This window comes from Rattus norvegicus, chromosome 16 (assembly GCF_021556685.1).
Source record: "Rattus norvegicus strain SHRSP/BbbUtx chromosome 16, alternate assembly SHRSP_T2T, whole genome shotgun sequence".
Lineage (NCBI taxonomy): Eukaryota > Metazoa > Chordata > Mammalia > Rodentia > Muridae > Rattus > Rattus norvegicus.
This window is the reverse complement of record NC_141549.1, coordinates 64,632,586-64,650,719: the sequence shown is the minus strand read 5'-3', so window position 1 is coordinate 64,650,719 and position 18,134 is coordinate 64,632,586. Positions and strand designations below refer to the sequence as shown.

Sequence of the window (18,134 nt, the reverse complement as noted above, 5' to 3'; positions counted from 1 at the left end):
CGCACATGTGTTACTAATTTACATTATTGTACAGGTTGTAGCACCAGGAAGAGGACAAGTTGGTCAACCTCATGCAACCTCATGAAAACAGTTCTGGGGTTCCACTGCACTTGCTTGAATCTCAGTCTCTCAGTCTCTCCCCTAGAGCCCTGTTGTTTTTAGACGGTTTTGCTGTGTAGCCAAGACTAGGCTCCACTTGGCCATCTTCCTGCCTCTGTCGCCTTTAGTGCTTGGATTAATTCTGTCTCCTGAGCAAACCCCACTGTTCGTTAGTGCTATGGCGGTAGACGTTGGTAAAGTGCAGATTTGTGGAGGTGCTTATGACATGAGCTTGTCTCATGGACCAATGTGTCAGGGGCTTTTAGCCTGAGGGATTCTTGTCCGGGTGTTATAAGTATTACTGGCTACAACATGAAGGAGCAAAATATACCCAACATCTCCTTTTTATGAGGACAAGTGTAGGCAAAACCATCTAAAAGTAACGAGAGAGAGAGAGAGAGAGAGAGAGAGAGAGAGAGAGAGAGAGGTAATTTCAAACACAGCATTTAATATAATTTCATAGAGCAAATAAATGCTCAATCGATCTACCTACTGTTGTTTCTACTAGGAATATATGTGGTATACACTGGAGGGCCTAGAGAGTAAAAACTATATATAAAATATTTCTACAATGTGGGTATTATGGTAAAAACCTGCCCCCTGGTTTATCTAGACACTTATTAATTAAGGGGCCTGCCTATAGAAGGTAAATGTGGATAAGTGAGAATAGTGGTTTCCCTTTCCCCTTCTCCAAGGGAGAATAAATAAAGATTTGTTTAATGGGCGTCTTCAATGTGTTCCCCCCGTTCTCATAAAAAGGAGATGTTGGTGTACTGTGCTAGTTTCCATGTTATACTCATTAATACCCATAACACCGAGACAAAAATCCCTCAGGGTAAAGGCCCCTGACACATTGATCTAGTTAATAATCCTGTAAGTTGTACAAAGCAGGGAACACCGCGTCCCACACTCCAGCTACTAATGGCACAGGTTTGCGCTTTACCTCAGACCCCAAGGCTTCAGTGCTGTTTTCACAGTGCCGGATGCTCTCATTCCTGTGTCTATTTTAAAACAAAGTAGGTTCCCACTTTAAAGGATAATAAGGCTAAAAGGCCAGTACCCAGCTGACACCCTCCGCAGAGAGGGGGAGCTACACAAGAGAAGCATGGGCTTGCTCCGAGGACCAGGCCAGAGGAGCTGTGGCAACAGCCTTGATTGTGATTTATAAGGCAGGGCAGGCTTGCAAGTTTAGGATCGGCTGGTGTGCATGCAGAGGTGAGCTATCTATTTCCAGGTCCTGGTAGGATTAGTGGGGGATGGCGTGGGTGGGATCTTCATCATGACCTGGCTGGTCCAGGTGTAGAAGACAGCACTGGTGGGCAAGTTCGTTAGGGTCTCTAGGAACTGAGTTCCCCCAAGATGACCAGGATCACCACCTTCTATACAATCTCAAAATACAGAAAATGAAAAAATACAAATACAAACAATGGTTTTCCTTTCGGCCCATATAGCCTAATATTTCAAGCCGTCATTTCTTTTCACATCCAGAGTTGCGGCCGGTGCTCTAACCTGGGAAGATTCCAAGTCTAAGCCTGAGATAGAACCTTCTCATCTCCTCACCTCGTATAACAGTATCCCATCTGCCAGCCCCTGTGGGCTACATGGCGGAGAACTGTGTTCACTCCCTTCTTCTCCCAGAAGTCTTCACTGCTCCATTTCTGTCCCACATGACGGTAGAATCTTGTGCCTGTCTGGCTGAGCTAGGAATCTGTCAGGTTCAGTAGCTTCCACCTATACGGTCCGTCACCAGAGTATTTCCCCATAGTATTAGCCTTTTCTTTAGCTCTGTGATTCCTCTGACTCTCTAATCGACCAAGATTCCTGCAATTGAAACTCCTTAGCTAATCTAGTCATGTTATCCTTCAAACTGATAAAAAAAGAAACCTAGGATTTATTCATTTTCTTTTATGTGTATGTGTGCTTTGCCTCCTTGTGTGTCTATGTACCATGTGTGACTGGTGCCCTTGGAGGCCAGAAGAGGGTATTGGATTCCCTAGAACTGAAAATACAGGCAGCTGGGAGCCATCATATAGGTGATAGGAATCAAACCAGGCTCTTCTGAAAAAGCCACCAGTGCTCTTAACCACTGAGGCGTCTAGTCCCCCCCTCCAATATTTATGTTGTGATGTCAGTGCCTGTCACATAAGCCTTGAGCAACTTCCTGGTGATTGTAGGCTCAGTTCAAAACCCTAGGTGTGACTCAAAAGGCCCTTCATAGGCACCTTCTCTGCTAACCTAAGAGATAGCCCTTCAACTGAGGGGCAGTTGACCACAGTGACCCCTGGCTGGCTCTCAGTCCTCAGAGAATCCCTGGCTCCCTTACCAATGAAAGTCCATTGCCCCTGAAGCCAAGGAAATGTGTCTTCTTTTCAGGGAAACCAAGATTGCTGACTCTAATCGATTATTTTGTCCTGTACGTTTCCTTGATGTTTTTATTACTGTTTAATTCTATACTATTATAGGAAGGAGCTCACAGTATCTCAACCACTTTCTATCTGTGGCTTTTCTTCCCATCTTACTGCTCGATTGTGTAGCTGTGTTGACTCTTTGCCCTCTGGTTGGCATTGTGGCAGGTATTGAGGATGTAGAAGTAACCCGCCCACAAGAATCAGAGTGGGAACCATCGAAGTAGCCAGACAAGAAAGGCATGCCAGGTTGAAATAGGAATTTGATGACAGGTTATGAATAGCATTGAGAACAATGGTTAGAAGTATCAGGTGAGGGTTCAGGAAGTGGTATTTTGGGGTGGACCTCAGAGGGCTGGGTGACTCGCCGAGATGGAAAAGCAGTAGGGTAGAGAAGGTTGGAGATTTGATGGGTGAAGAGAGGGATTGGTGTGACCTAGTATCTTTTCCTGTTGTGATACACTCATGGGATTAAAAGCAGCTTAAGGGAAAAGGGTTTATCGTAGCTCCTGGTTCAAGATACAGTTCATCATGGAGGGTAGTGGTGGCAGTAAATGCTGAAAGCTGCTGGCGAATCACAGTCAAACTTTCAGCACTGGTGTTACTCAGTTCTCTACTTACATTGGAGGGAATGGTCCCACCCACAGTGGGCGGGTCTTTCTCTCTCAGTTAATGAAATCAAGATGTCCTCCTCCAGGCCCTTCTCTCCTGTGATTCTAGAATCTGCAGAGCAGAGACTTAGCAGGAGCCATCACAGTTTGCTGCAAGTGGTGATAGTGGAAATTCCCCTCTAGCATCCTCAGACGATCTTGTTTTTCTCAGAGCCATGTGTATGTAGCTCAGGGGAGCAGACAGCCGGCACAACTGTCTGCATTTCTGAAAGTTCATTATATTAGCTGAGGAAAAGTAGTTACTGCCTGAATGAGACGCGTGCTTTTTTTTAATTTATTAATTTATTATATATAAATACACTGTATCTGTCTTCAGACACACCAGAAGAGGGCATCAGATCTCATTACAGATGATTGTGAGCCACCATGTGATTGCTGGGATTTGAACTCAGGACCTCTAGAAGACCAGTCATTGCTCTTAACCACTGAGCTATCTCTCCAGTCCAAGATGCATGCTTTCATATGACCATCCTCTTACAGCTAGATGTTTCAGATTATTGCTGGAATTTGAGACGGTTCCAAAACCTTTGTTGCCAAGAGTTTATTATACTGCTAGGTTTTCGCACATTTTCATATGGCTCAGTGCCAAAGAAGTGTGAAATTCTTCAGAGGCCCCCAAAAGCTGACCTCGATTCTACCCATCAAACACACTTTGGAATCTTGCTTGTGCTATAACAAGGCCCAGTTATGCCATAACCCTTGGGTATCTCCCCCCTTCCTCACCTCCAGGACGTGATGGGATGGGTAAAATATTGAAAAATTGAACTACACTGTGCTACAAGGAAAAGTGCCATTTCTGGTATGTATGCAGTAATGAGAAGGCTCCTGGTTTGGGCGATGGTAATAGAACACTGACTAAGCCTCTTGTATGTCGCTGAAAGGCTTATTAGGTAGATAGTGAGTCGCTGGCCTTGGCAATAAATAAAACAGCATTGAGAGAGATGGAGTGGGACCGGGGCAAACCATAGTCCTGTGCCGTGCCTCACCTCCAGCATTGTAGAAAGCCAAAATAAAAGCCAGAGATATCTGACCTTCTCCGCTCTGTTTTGTTTCCAGCAAATGCCATTATTTAATTCACCGGGAATGTCGCAGTATATTCAGGCCATTCTCAGACACCCTGGATTTGGGCTGACACCCTTGCTTGGGACACTAAATAAAAGCATGCTTAGTGATGGTAGGCAGATAAGCTTGGGCTGGGGCGAGTATTTCTGAGCCTGGGGTGGGGAGTGGTTATCCATGTGCCCATGTGTGTTGACTGAGGAAGCGAGTCTGTGTTTAGAGGCTGTGCTTGTCCATCTGTAAAGTTCCAGTCTGGTAAGTGGTCCTAGCAATTAGTGTTGGTCCCCGCTTAAGGCTGACCTATGCTTAGCATCACAAACAAACATTTGACTAATCTAACTGCTAAGAAGACTGCTTACTTGGTGGGTCATTAGGAGCCTGACATCTGTGCTCATAGACAATGTTAGTAGGCATGGAAATCTATGCAGATGACTCTTTTTATGTCCTCTCTCTTTTCCCTTATAATCGAGACTATTGTCACTTTTGTCTTCTCATCTAGGAAGAACGTTGGTGAGAAGCACAGAAACCAGTGACATTCGTGGCTGTGGAATTTTCATGGCATTAACAGAGCATGGGACCGACTGGGACATCTTCTGCCCCTCACGAGCCTGCCGTGCTCCCAAGCGCCTTCTGGGGCCCCAGAGTGAAACCGTGCACCGCATCGGGGTGCTTGCAGAGGACCCTTGGAGGGGTTGGAGGGGGCTGGGAAGATGGGGACAAACATGGAGCAAATGTTTCACAACCTGAACCTCAGAACTGTGATCCTCCAAGGAGAGAGCTACTTGAAGAAAAGGAAAAAAAAAAAAGTTAACAGGCTTCTCAGGGATTGTGACTTCTGTGTACACATGAGCCATAAAGCTCCAGGTCAGGCGGCAGTATTTAGAGCACTCAGATTTCAGTTCTGTTCAATGTGAAGGAGGGATCAACTGACGTTCACCGCTGTCCCGTAACTAGTGTAAGATATGTATATGTTAATCTTTATTTTTATAATATGCAAATACATTTAAATTTATACAGTTTTGGCGCTTCTAGCATTAGTTAACACTGGGTGCAATATTCTGCATGAGAACTGTGCCAAGACGGGGCTGATGGCTTCTAGTGTCAGACCTTTGGTTCTTTTCGTTGCCCTTTAGCCCACCTGCTTGACTGAAAAGGACAGAGAAAGCTTCTCCCTGTCAGTCCGTCCAGGGGTAGGTGCAAGAATTCTAATAACCGCCAGGAGCGTTCAGCCCATTGGCAGAGTCCCCTCCCATCTTTTCAGTGCACACCCTGCTTGCTAGTCACTGGACATGGTGGTAGAATGATGACTATTCTGTCCCTTCACATCACCACTACTGGGGCAGAGGGACATCCTAGAGGCCAAATGAGGTGAAGAATCTCTGAGAACCTGATTCTTGGAGCAACTTGAGATAATCTGAGTTCAGTTCTAAATCTTGTAGCCGTTCTACTGCTATGCACCCCCCTCTCCCTGACCCCCCAGCACAGTGTGCATGAGTTAGCAGAGCCCTCTGTGAACTCTCCATCTGACTATTGGCCTTCCTGGAGGAACATCCGTTTCACGGAACTCCATCCCTCATTGGCTGTTTATTCATACAGAGCCACTTGGAGGAAGTCTGCAGCCAAGGTCCTAGTAGAACCCTTGTTTTGAAACCTCTAGGAGGTAAACATTTAAAAACAAACTCCACACACTGCTCTCCAGTGGCCTCCTAGTTAGGACCAAACAGCCTTTGCTGCAGTAGAGACGCAGTCTCTGAAGAACGTGAAGGCCTCTGTTTACATCTGCCTCTTCCGTGTGTTGACAGGAAGCATGTAAAACTGACTGTTCCCCACAAGAAAGGTGTGTCAGCTGGTCTTACTCTGTCGCCTGCATTCTGAAGTATCGATTCTTAGAATGCCACAGCCCACACCGTCACCACAAATCTTTAAGAGAAATGCAAGCAGGTCACTGCGCTCTTGAGAAATTACAGACCGATTCGTGTTGGATCTGTTCAGTTGACTTCACTGCCCCCAGAGGCCGCTCTGTGGAGGCAATCTCTCAGAAATCAGAATCTAGTGGGGATTGTCTCTCTTTTATGTTTCGAATACTTGAACACGGCAAGTCCAGTTTTAAAAATTTCTTTTACCTTTCAGAACACAGTTGCAGGATGGGTGAGAATCTGGTTGATCTCTTCTGTCATAGTTCTCGTGTGTGTGTGTGTGTGTGCAAGTGTGAACCGAACAGTTTGCATTTCTATTGCTTCGTAGACCACTGAATTATTGGGCAATAGTTTTTTGTTTTTGTTTTTTATTAATTGGCACCAGACAGTTCTGAAACTGTCAAGTCAGCAAAGTCCAACTAGCTTTACAATGTCCTATATGACTTTGGGCTTACTCCCCAGAGGGCCATGTCAAATAAAAATAAGGCCCCTTGGGTGAGCATACCCTGCAAATGGTTGCTATTTTCATAAACACAGATGCCCGTGTTCTGAATGCCTGCTACTTTCTGACAAGTGATGTTACATGTTGTTATCCGAACCCTAGAGAAGCACCGAGAATGAGGGAACCTTGGCGGTCACATGTGTTGTGGCCAAGGTTGGCACGATCAGAGGGTCATGCACCCGAAAGAGCTCCAGCAAACTGTGAGAACTTGCCTCAGTGTGTGGGGGAGAGGGCTGAGATACAGAAACACCTCTGCCCAAGAAGAATTTCAGCATCTGTGTAGGAAATTCTGTTTCCTTATTTCACACCCGGGAAGACTCAGCGGCCAGCCGCTGAGGGGCCGCCCATCCGCTAAGCACAAGAGGAATGCATTCTACCCAAGGAGCCCCTCGCCTCTCACACGCGCTCCAAGTTTGTTATGGTTTCTATTCTTACAACTCGTGGTATCAAAACCACTTCCTGGGATTGTCGAAGTGCTGCCAGAGTAAATGGTTTCCCCCTTCTTTGGAAAAACAAAAACAAACAAAAACAAAAACAAAAAAAACCCCGACAGTGCTCATATTTGATGTGTGCACTGGACTCTTTTGAATGAATAAAGTGGAAGGGCTTGATAGGATTCCAGTGGAGTGTGTGTTTTTTCATGCTGCAGTCTGTGAATTGTAACTGTGGTTTCCCGGTTCATTGTCCTAACGGGGCAGAAATTTAAAAAAAAAAAAATCAATAAAAACACAATGAAATGGTTAAGCCATGGTAGCTCCAGAGTTTAATTATTTCTGGGTTGGTTTGGTTATTATTTCCACTTTATCAGTTAAAAGGATTAACAATTTTGTATTTTAGCTCAAACTTGAGCGGGGCTGGGAGGACGGAAGAAGAGTCAGTTGCTTTTATCTGTTGGGGGTTGAATCCCCAAAGGGAAAAAAACCTGTAAGAGCTGCTGTTTTTGTTATTTTTCATTCCATTTACTTTATTTGTGAGTGTGAGTGTGAGTGTGTGTGTGTGTGTGTGTGTGTGTGTGTGTGTGTTTGGGGGGGCCATGCATGCCACAGTACACATGTGGAAGTCAAAGGTCATCTTTGGAGCATCGGGTCACTCAATCTATTAGGTCCTAGGGATGAAACTTAGGAGGGCTTGTGCCAGGTGCCCTCACCTACTGAGTCACCTCCCTGGCCCAAGTCTCTCTCAAAACTCTGCTTCTGAAACATTGGCTCTGTCTTTTGGGACTGGGAGCTGAACCCAGAACATTGCACATCCCAGGCAAGTGTCTCGCCACTCAACCGCCCCGAGCCACCTGCCCCTTAAGTGGGATTCTTTTTGCAATGAGCCATTACGACTCTAAAGTGGAGCTTACTGATGTGTGGTGGCTTTGGAAGTTCCCACTCCCGGGGCTTCCTTTTTAAGGCTCATCACAGGAGTCCTGCCAGAGCTTGTGACTGTCTAGGAACATTCTGGAAGGCTGAAATTACAGGCCCCCGAGGGACTTCTCAGAAGCTCTGTTCCTCTGTCTGTCTCCTTGCTTGCTTGTTTTAAAGGAAGATAAGATGTGGAAAGAAAAATGCATGAAAACCAGACAAATCTAAGCCGTGCACAGAGGACCTGGGACATAGGAACAGGGCCAGCCCAGATCAGAATCTTCTCCTCTAAAAAGTTCTGACAAGGAACTTTCCTTTTTAGCATTGGGTACCCTGGTTCAAATGTACCTCTATGGCAAAGTATCTGAACCCACCTGCCATGAAAAAAGCGGTACGCTTCTGGTGGAGTAACTCGCTCTCACCGCAGAACCCAGGCAAGCTCTGACATCCATCCTCACGGCTGCCTGCTTCTGCTCGGGAGGGTGAACAGGTTAAACAGATGTCAACGATTCGCACCTGCAGTTTATCGAGATACTTTAGAGTTCTTAAAACTTGCTCAGCAGATCACACAGCAAAGTAGGTGTCCGTGGTGACAATTAGATGTGTGTCAGTTCTCACAGGATTCGTTCCCGCCACCCCCACCCAAGGCTGTTTCGCCCCTCCCCCTCCCACAGCTTTCTGATGTAGGGATCAAGTTTACAGAACTTCGAAGCCATCTTAACTACCATAGGCAAGGGGACAGTGTCTGCTGAATCCCAGTGCCAAGGGTACCTTTGCCCATGATCACTTATGTTACTCAGTGATGTCACCCAGGGTGGTAAGCAATGAGGGAACCTGTTATTGTGCTGTGTAGGAGGGGGAATCTGTGTGTACGTTTGTGTGTGTGTGTGTATGTGTGTGTGTGTGTGTGTGTGTGTGTGTGTGTGTGTACTGAGGTCGTTTGAAAGTTGAAGTTATCTAGGTTAGACCACATGAGAAGGTACATGTGGTAATAGAACACTAACTATTCGTAAACCCTTTCAGGAAAGAAATATCTTTTATTTTAATATGCTAGCAATAGTTTTTAGTGAAATGAATGCCATTTTAAACACTGAACCTGAAAGTGTTTCCCAAGCCAGTCCTTAGAATGACTGACTTCCTCATTGCCAGCACGTACCCTACAATAGGCCCCAAGATTCAGACACTTTAAGAAATAAAGTGTTAAATAAAGCAAACCAGTCTTCCTCAGCTCGCAGGCCTCTGAGAATGTTCTAGACATTGTTATAAAGCATCAGTCTTTATAGACCAGATATGCGCATGTGTTTGAATGTGGAACGAAGCCTTCTCCAACGGTGTGTGGACAAGGCCTGTAGCTGTCAATGGTCTCTAGAAAAAAGAAACTAATAGTATTGAATATGAGTTAGGAAGGGAATATTAAATTGGCTTACGCTATAGGGGCTAGCTAGTCCAAATGTCTGTCTGCACTCTGGAGACTGAAAACTTGGTAGCTGGCTAGCCCATGAAGTTGGATATGTTCGCAGTCCCACTCTGGTACAGAAAGCCTGCTGGTCCCCAGCTCACATCCAAAGGCAGAAGAATGGAGATTCTGGTGTCGGTAATGGATAAACACATCAGGAAGAAGCCAAAGCCTGACCTGACTGACCCTTTGTTTGACCCTCTTGACATCAGGATGGCTGATGGAAAGTGTCCACTGCGGGTGGACACAGCAGATGGCTTCCCCTCTCAGTTAATCCCTCCTGAAAATGGCCTCTCAGATCCAACCAGAGGTTGACTCTGAATCTCACCAAGTTGACAAAATTCACCTTCATATATCCTCAAGATCAGTGTTTCCAAAGGGTGGCAAGTTCATCAACAACCCGAGTGGGTTTGAATTTAGTACACCGTGGAGTACTACTGAGCAATTAAAGACAATGTCTTTATGAAATCCACAGGCAAATGGATGGAACTAGAAAATATCATCCTGAGTGAGGTAACCTAGACACAAAAGAACACACATGGTATGCACTCACTGATAAGTGGATATTAGTCCCAAGGCTCACAATGTACACAGATACAGCCCACAGACCATATGGAGCTTAGGAGGAAGGAAGACCAGTGTGTGGATGCTTCAGTCCTGAATTAGGGGGAACAGGATGATAATGGGAGGTGGAAGGAGAGGGGGACCTGGGAGGGAGAGAGGAGAGAAAGGAAATAAGGGGGACAGTATCAGAAACTGGAGGAGATGAGAGGAAGGTCAGAAGGTCAAGAAATTGAACAAAAATATGTAGCAAGGGGGATGAGGGACTAGAGATAACCACTGGAGTGACCCAGACACCAGGGAAACAGGAGGCTCCCAGAATCCTATGGCGATGTCTTTAGCCAAAATGCGCCAAGATGGGGGAGATAGAACCTGTAGAAACCACCTCCAGTAGATAGGCATGGCCCCTGGTCAAGGGATGGGGCCACCCACCCCTCTCAAAGTTTTTAACCCAGAAATGTTGCTTTCCAAAGAAAGAACAGGGACCAAAAAAAAATAAATAAAATAAATGGAGCAGAGGCTGAAGGAAGGGCCATCCAGGGACTGCCCCACCTAGGGATCCATCCTGTCTGCAGACACCAAACCTGACACTGTTGCCATGATCAAGAACATAATGACAGGAACCTGGTGTGGTAGTTCCTTGGAGGGTCTGGCCAGCAACCGACCAATGCAGATGTGGATGCTTAGAACCAACCATCGGAGTGAGCTCAGGGAGCCTGGTGGGGGAGCTGGTGGAAGGACTGGATTGCAACCCCATTGGAAGAACAACAGGCTGGCCTGACCATTCAGATCTCCCAGACAATAGACCACCAACCAAGGAGTATTACCTGGAGGGATCCATGGTTCCAGATCTGTATGTAGCAGGGAGGGCCTTGCCTGACAGTGATGGAAGGGATGAAATCAAGTTGAACGCACACTGCCTCTGTGTATACAGACATCTGTGACACAGGAATCTGCTCCTGTGTGTGTCCTGGGATGGTCCGTTGCTCTAAGAGTTGACAGTGTGTATGCTTGCACCTCTCCCAACAACAGCTATGCTGGACTTCTTAGACAGCAGAGGAAATTCTCACCATCGCATGAGGCCGACAAGAAAAACTTGTTTTCAAAGAAAAAAAAAAAAGCAAAGAGTCACAATCTTCAGAAGTTGTCCTAATGACATAGGGAATGTGGAGAAACTGTAGCCAAGGAAAAGGTAAGGTCCTCCCTAGTCCCGAGGCTTGCATCAGTGGATTCAACAGTGAAGCCTGTAAGAAAATTGAGTATAGCAAGCATGCATAGACTCATTTTCCACCATTAACCTCTAAACAATGCAGTGTAACAGCTGTTCACACAGCAGGTACATAGCATCAGCCATGAGTAATATAGAGGTGATTTCAAATACAAGGGGGGTCGCAGGCACGTTATATGCTAGTACAAGCTGTTCCCAGGGCTAGCAGCTAAGCAAGACAAGTACCTTCAAGGACAAACTCCTTATCAATGGACTGTCCAACTGTCCAACCCTTTATCCTCAGCTAAGATTTTATGACATGATCTGAGCATACCCATGGGCTCCTGCCCACTATTTTAATTTTTCAATTATTTTTATATAATATATTTGAATCATATTCTTTTCCTTTCTCCAAGCTTCTCCAGATCGTTCCTCCATTCCCTACCATTCCACTCTGAGTTCTTTCTCTCTCCTACAAAAACAAAAAGAAAAATAAAAACAACAAAAAGCACACATACATGTGTGCGCATACACATCGTATGCATGCACGCACGTGCACGCGCGCACACACACATGCACACACACACACACACACACACACACACACACGAGAATCTGCTTTGTGTTGGCTTTCGTGTTGGCTAACTCCTCCTGAGCATGTGCGCCTTCCTTGGCGTGTGGTTGATGTACTCAGTATTATTCCATTGAAGAAAACTGATTTTCCCACTCTCAGCAGCCGCCATTTAAATATCTTATTCGTCAAAGGTGGGACTCTGTGCCTACTTCTCCTCTCTGAGTTGGGATATTTATCTGACTTAAACTTATATAGGTTTTCCGCATGCTATCAGAACGTCTGTGAGTTCATGTGCATCAGTCCTGTTTTATCTGGAAGATGCTGTTTCCTTGGAGTCTTCTTTTTTTAAAATATTTATTTATTATATATAAGTACACTGTAGCTGTCTTCAGACACACCAGCAGAAGGCAACAGATCTCATTACAGATGCTTGTGAGCCACCGTGTGGTGGCTGGGATTTGAACTCAGGACGTCTGGAAGAGCAGTCAGTGCTCTTTAACCACTGAGCCATCTCTTCAGCCCCCTTGGAATCTTCTATCACCTCTGGTCCCTCCAGTCTTCCCACCCCCTCCTTCCCTGAGCTTTGAGAGGAGGACTGTGGTAGACCTCTCATTTAGAGCTGAGTGCTTCAAAGCTTCTCACCCCCTGCACACTGCTGGTTGTCAGCCTCTGTGTTAATTACCGTCTACTTCCAGAAGTTTCTCTGATGAGAGTTCAGCTCACTGATCTATGGGCACAGCAATGTGTCATTAGGAAGCATTTTATTGCTATGTTCGCTTAGCAGAATAATGGGTTTTCTCCTAGTGCGCATGACCTATCTAGTCCCAGATCCTTGGCCTCATTAGCAGTGCCAGCTTCTCATGGAGCCAATGTTAAGTCCAATCAGAAAGCGATTGGTTACCCATAATGCTTGTACCACTATTTCACCAGTGGGTAGATCTCCCAGTTGGTCACGTCTGTAGTTTGAATGGTATGTAGCTGGGTAAAATTGATGATTACCGTTCTCCTTTGGTAGCACTATGACTGCTTTCCAGGAGTGGTGAAGCTTCGAGTTGAGCGTTAGTTCAATTTCTCCATGGTGATGTAAATTATCAGCAATGGGGTCATGCGTCAGGTTGTAAAAGGTAACCAATAGCATTGGCAATATCCTGTGATGTTTGGGGGGTTTCCATGGGAACCCTACATCTCAACAAGATGTAACCCATTTCCTGTACTAGTGGTTTTATTTGGTACCATGTGGTGTCTATCTAGGCATTGTCTCTCCTATTACAGGATGCCTCTATTTAAATTTCTTATATATGTGTGCACATATTCTTTGGAGGCTTCTATAGTGATAGAAAATTCTATAGTAATACATTCTAGGACACTGAGCTAAGTGTGCCCATAAATATGTCTATCTTTCCTTCTTAAACTGAGCATGCTCAGAAGTGTACCCACTAGTAAAATGCTCCTCTCCATGGATATGTTTAGGCTACTTGAGGAATACCTCCATGCTTCTTTAGTTCAAGGAAGGGTATTGCTTTAGAAATGACTTTCATAGACTTCTTACTGCCACAAGTGACATAATCTCTACCTTTTATGTCTTAGCCATACTTGCTTTGGTGTTACACTTACTGAGAATTTATTACTCAGTTTTACTATAACTCTCAGTTCAATTAATTTATTGATGCCTCCGATGTTTAGGAAAACACACATAGACTGTTTTTCTTTTTAAAATTATTATTATTTACTATCATTATTTTAGTGTGTGTGTGTGTGCGTGTGTGTTTATGTGCACATTTGTTAGTGCCATGGCTAGAGGTGTAGTATCTCCCCTGTATTAATTAGGATTTACTGTTGCTGTGATGAACCCCATGACCAACTTAGCATGTGGAGGAAAGGGTTTTTTCAGCGTCTGCTTCCCCATTGTAATCACTAAAGGAAGCCAGGACAGGAACTTGAACACGGCAGGAACCTGAAGGTAGGAACTGATGCAGAGGCCACGGAGGGATGCTCCTTGCTGACTTCCTCCCTATGGCTTGCTTAGCATGCTTTCTTTTAGAAGCCAGGACCACCAGCCCAGGGATGGCACCACCCACAATGGACTGGACTGTGTCCCATCAATCACTAACTAAGAAAATGCCTTACAAAGGGGGACAAAAATATTCATAGGAGGAAATACAGAGACAAAGTTTGGAGCAGAGACTGAAGGAATGGCCATTCAGAGACTGCCCCACCTGGGGATCCAGCTCATATGCATACAGCCACCAAACCCAGACAATATTGCTGATGCCAAGAAATGCAAGCAGACAGGAGTCTCATATAGCTGTGTCCTGAGAGGCTCTGCCAGAGCATGACAAATACAGAGGTGGAAGCTCGTTGAACTGAGGACAGGGTCCCCATTGGAGGAGTGAGAGAAAGAATTGAAGGAGCTGAAGGGGCTTGTAACCCCATAAGAACAATAATATCAACAAAGCAGAGCTCCCAGGGACTAAACCACCACCCAAAGAGTACACATGGACAGAACCATGGCTCCAGCTGCATATGTAGCAGAGGATAGCCTTGTTGGGCACCAATGAGAGGAGAAGCCCTTGGTCCTGCCATAATTGGACCCCACCCCCAGTGTAGGGGAATGTCAGGATGGAGAGGCAGGCATGGGTGGGGGAACACCTCATAGAAGAAATGGGGGATGGGATTGGGGGCTTATGGATGGGAAAACGGGAAAGGGGATAACATTTGAAATGTAAATAAAAAATATAAAAAAAAGAAATAAAAAAAATGCCTTACAGCTGGGTCTTATGGAGGCATTTTCTCAGTTGAGGTTCTCTGCTCTTCGATGACTCTAGCGTGTGTCAAGTTGACATTAAAACTGTCCAGTTCAGACCTGGAGCTGGAGTTACAAGCAATTGTCAGCCAAACAACATGGGTGCTGGGAACTGCATTAGGTCCTCTGCTCGAGCACTGCGTGCTCTTAACTGCAGAGCCATCTCTCTATCCCCAGTATATTAAATAGTTTAAAAAAAATACGATGAAGGATACAGGAGGAACATGTGGGGGAGTGAGTACTGAGCTTCCTCTACGTGCTGAGAGCCTTGGCTCTCTAAAGGAGCTTCCTGAAAACATACTGAGCTCCGTTCTGTCTTCTGGGAGTTCTATAAAGACTTCATTGCATAAAAATCACTGCGAAACCCAATATCAATAGCTTGGGTGAAGGAACTTGGAGAGTCCTGTCAACGTCAGCATTCTTGACCTTTCTGAAATAACTAAATCATAGAAGGGAAGTTGTCACCCTGCCTCAATCTTGTACTGTCCAGACTGCCTAGCAGGACCCCATTAGAATGGGAGGGCTTTAGACAAGGGTAGGTCATAGAATCTGTTTAGATCCACCACTAAGGAAGACAGGTAGGAAGGAGTTCAGAGTTTCCATTGTTTGCTTTAGGGAAGAGAATTCTAATCTCTCTGTCTCTGTCTCTTTCTCTGTCTCTGTCTGTCTGTCCATCTGTCTCTCTGTCTCTCTCTGTCTCTGTCTCTCTCTGTGTCTCTCTCTGTCTCTCTGTCTCTGTCTCTGTCTCTCTCTGTCTCTCTCACACCACACACACACACACACACACACACACACACACACACACACCTCATAACATCACATTTTCATTACTCTCTAACTCAAAATCCATAAAGGATTTGGATAAAACAAGAAAACCAAATCTAACAACATACACAAAAAAAGTCTATATTTGACCAAACTAAGTTTATCACAGAGTGCACAGAAGGCTTAAATGTGAAATCTGTGACTATCACAACTAACTCAGCCTCTTAGCCAAGACAACGTGTACTATCTGTTGTTATCAGTTTACCACTGAGTACATCCTCAGTCTGAGCACAGCATGTTAAACGGAATTTGGTGAGCAGAGGTTGATGTTGCTCAGTTTGGTCCACACATTCACCTTATACTCCAGAGCCTTCAGGGATGGTGTGGCCTCTCAGAAGACTTTAAAAACCAATACATATGCCAATGGACTAAAGCAAAAACATGATTGTTCCAGTAAATTTCAAAACCAGCTAGTATCCACTTGTAATATAAATACAAATGAACATTGGCAAGCAAATGCAGGAGACTAAAAAGGGATAAAGTTTGATCAAAAGTATCTAGAAAAGCACAAAGCAGGTGTCTTCTTTGATGGTAAAATACAGAAAACTTCCAAGTTTGGGCATAATACAAGGGCATTTGTTCTCAAGAACTGCAACTGTGTAACAAGGACTCTAGTATTTTAATGGTTTCAGCAAAGTTGTAGCAGACAAGATCATGTAAAAATCAGTGGTAAATATTTCAAAAACTAAATTATGAAAATTACATTTTCTACAGCATTTCTGCTACACATCGAGTCGGAAATATCCTCGCAGGCTCAGAATAATATCTGGGGAGATGATAGAAACAGACGTGGAAGGCTGTCTGAAGGAACGAGGTTATTCAGATGTGTCTTTGAAAGAACCTCAACCTTGGTCCCCCATACTCTTGTTTTCTATCCATCGTGAGGAGAAATAGCTCTTCTATCACAGACCACTCCCCTGTGGTGATCTGGTCAAGTGCCTGGGGCTGAACTGAAACATCAGAAACCATGAGTCGAAATAACCCTTTCTTCTCCTTAAGTTGTTTGTGTGGGGCATTTTGTTACAGTAATGAAGAACTAGCCGAGCTGTACTTCTCCTGGGTTGTCAGTGTAGCTGTACCTGACAGTGTAGTTGAGGAGCTTCTGGAATTGCTTTGTAGACTGGATCTGAAAACATCTGGGGATATACAGGCTGGAGAGGCCCTAACAAGCTAGAAGCAAAGCTTCACGACTGCTCCACTGGGAGTCCAGAAGCTCCAGATAGCAGTGAGATTGTGAGGACCGTTATAGGTGTGGTGTAGGCACATGATTCCATCGAGAATTAGACTAAGCTCCATTTGTCCTGCTATGGCAAAGAACACATTGTCTAGGTCCCAAAGGCTTTATGGGATGCAAGGTTTAGAGGTGGCCCACTAATTAACTTGCATGTGGTCATTTCAAGGGAATCCAACATTTGGGTTTTGGCATGGGTATGGCTGGTGGGTTTTGGCAAAAATTATGGTAGAAATAGGGGTAAAAGGTAGAGTAGAAAGACTATTAAAACTCGCAGTTTGGTTTCTTTGGGTCTGCAGAGTGTAGTATGGGCGTCTTATATTTTATGGCTAATTTCCACTTATAAGTGAGTAGGTACTGTGCATGTCATTTTGGGACCGGGTTACCTCACTCAGGATGATATTCTCAAGTTCTATTCATTTGCCTGCAAAATTCACAACATCTGGGTTTTTCATAGCTGAATAGTATTCCATTGTGCAAATGAATCACAGATTTGTTTTTTGTTTTTTGTTTTTTTTAATTTTATACATTCTTCAGTTGAGGGACATTTAGGTTGTTTCCAGTCACTGGCTATTTCGAATAAAGTGGCTATGAACGTAGTTGAGCAAACAAAGAAGGAAGGCCCAAGTGACGATGCTTGAATCTCACTTAGAAGGGTGAATAAAATAGTTACAAGAGGCAGATGGAAGGAAGGCACTTGGAGGGAAAGGGGATGGGGAGGGGAATGGGGAGGGATTCAGGACCAGGTGTGGGCAGGGACAGGAGAGATGGCCGTATAGCCATGAGGATGAATGGAAATCTGAAACTCAAGGGCAAGGCATTCCCAGAATGTGACAGAGGCTTGGGATAAGGGAGGAGCCTAAGAATCAATGGGTGTGACCTTAGCTGTGACTCACGACATTGGGAATATGAAACCTGAAGTGGCCACCTCCTAGAGCCAGGCAGGATCCCCAGTGGACACCAACCTACCCACAAAACTTTAATCCCAAATTTATTCTGTCTACAAGAAATACAGGGACAGGGGATGGAGTAGAGACTGAGGGAATGGCCAACCAATAACCTGCCTAACTCGAGACCCATCCCATGGGCAAACACCAAACCTTGCAGAGTATTAGTGACACTCTGTAGGACTCTAGCATGGCTGTCCTCTGAGAGGCCCCACCCAGCAGTTGACTCAGCTGGATGCAGACATCATCAGTGAAGCAGTGGATAGAGTTTAGGGACTCTTATGGAAGGGTTGGGGGTGGGGAGAATTGCAGGCCCTGGAGGTGATAGGAACTCCACGTGAAGACCAACAGAATCACTAACCTGGATCGTTATTTAAAAAAAAAAAAAGAAAGAAATAAAACAAAACAATAAAAGAACTTACAGTTTCGTCAAGAAAACCTCTATCAACTGGGGCTAAGAATGACGTGATTTTGGGTGGTATAGTTAAAAGGAAGCCAAGATGGACTGTGATACCTGCCCTTAAGGGGC

At 45.0% G+C, this 18,134-nt stretch overlaps 2 protein-coding genes and 1 non-coding gene across 3 annotated transcripts in view; 2 read left to right on the top strand and 1 right to left on the bottom strand.

Annotated features, from left to right (window-relative positions):
* Mfhas1 (multifunctional ROCO family signaling regulator 1) overlaps positions 1-7,400 on the top strand; it is an 88,348-nt gene extending 80,948 nt beyond the window's left edge. For both annotated transcript variants that reach the window (NR_199175.1, NM_001436564.1), the window contains 1 exon segment: positions 4,734-7,400. Coding sequence is in view for 1 of the 2 variants with exons in the window: in NM_001436564.1 (NP_001423493.1) it covers positions 4,734-4,767 (34 nt within the window). In the remaining variant the exon portion in view is untranslated.
* Positions 1-18,134, bottom strand: part of Erich1 (glutamate-rich 1) — a gene marked incomplete at its 5' end in the record, with an annotated part of 52,793,804 nt that overhangs the window by 19,013,644 nt on the left and 33,762,026 nt on the right.
* LOC148000585 (U2 spliceosomal RNA) lies at positions 15,575-15,759 on the top strand. Its single transcript, XR_015640591.1, has one exon. It is a non-coding gene; the product is annotated as a U2 spliceosomal RNA (small nuclear RNA).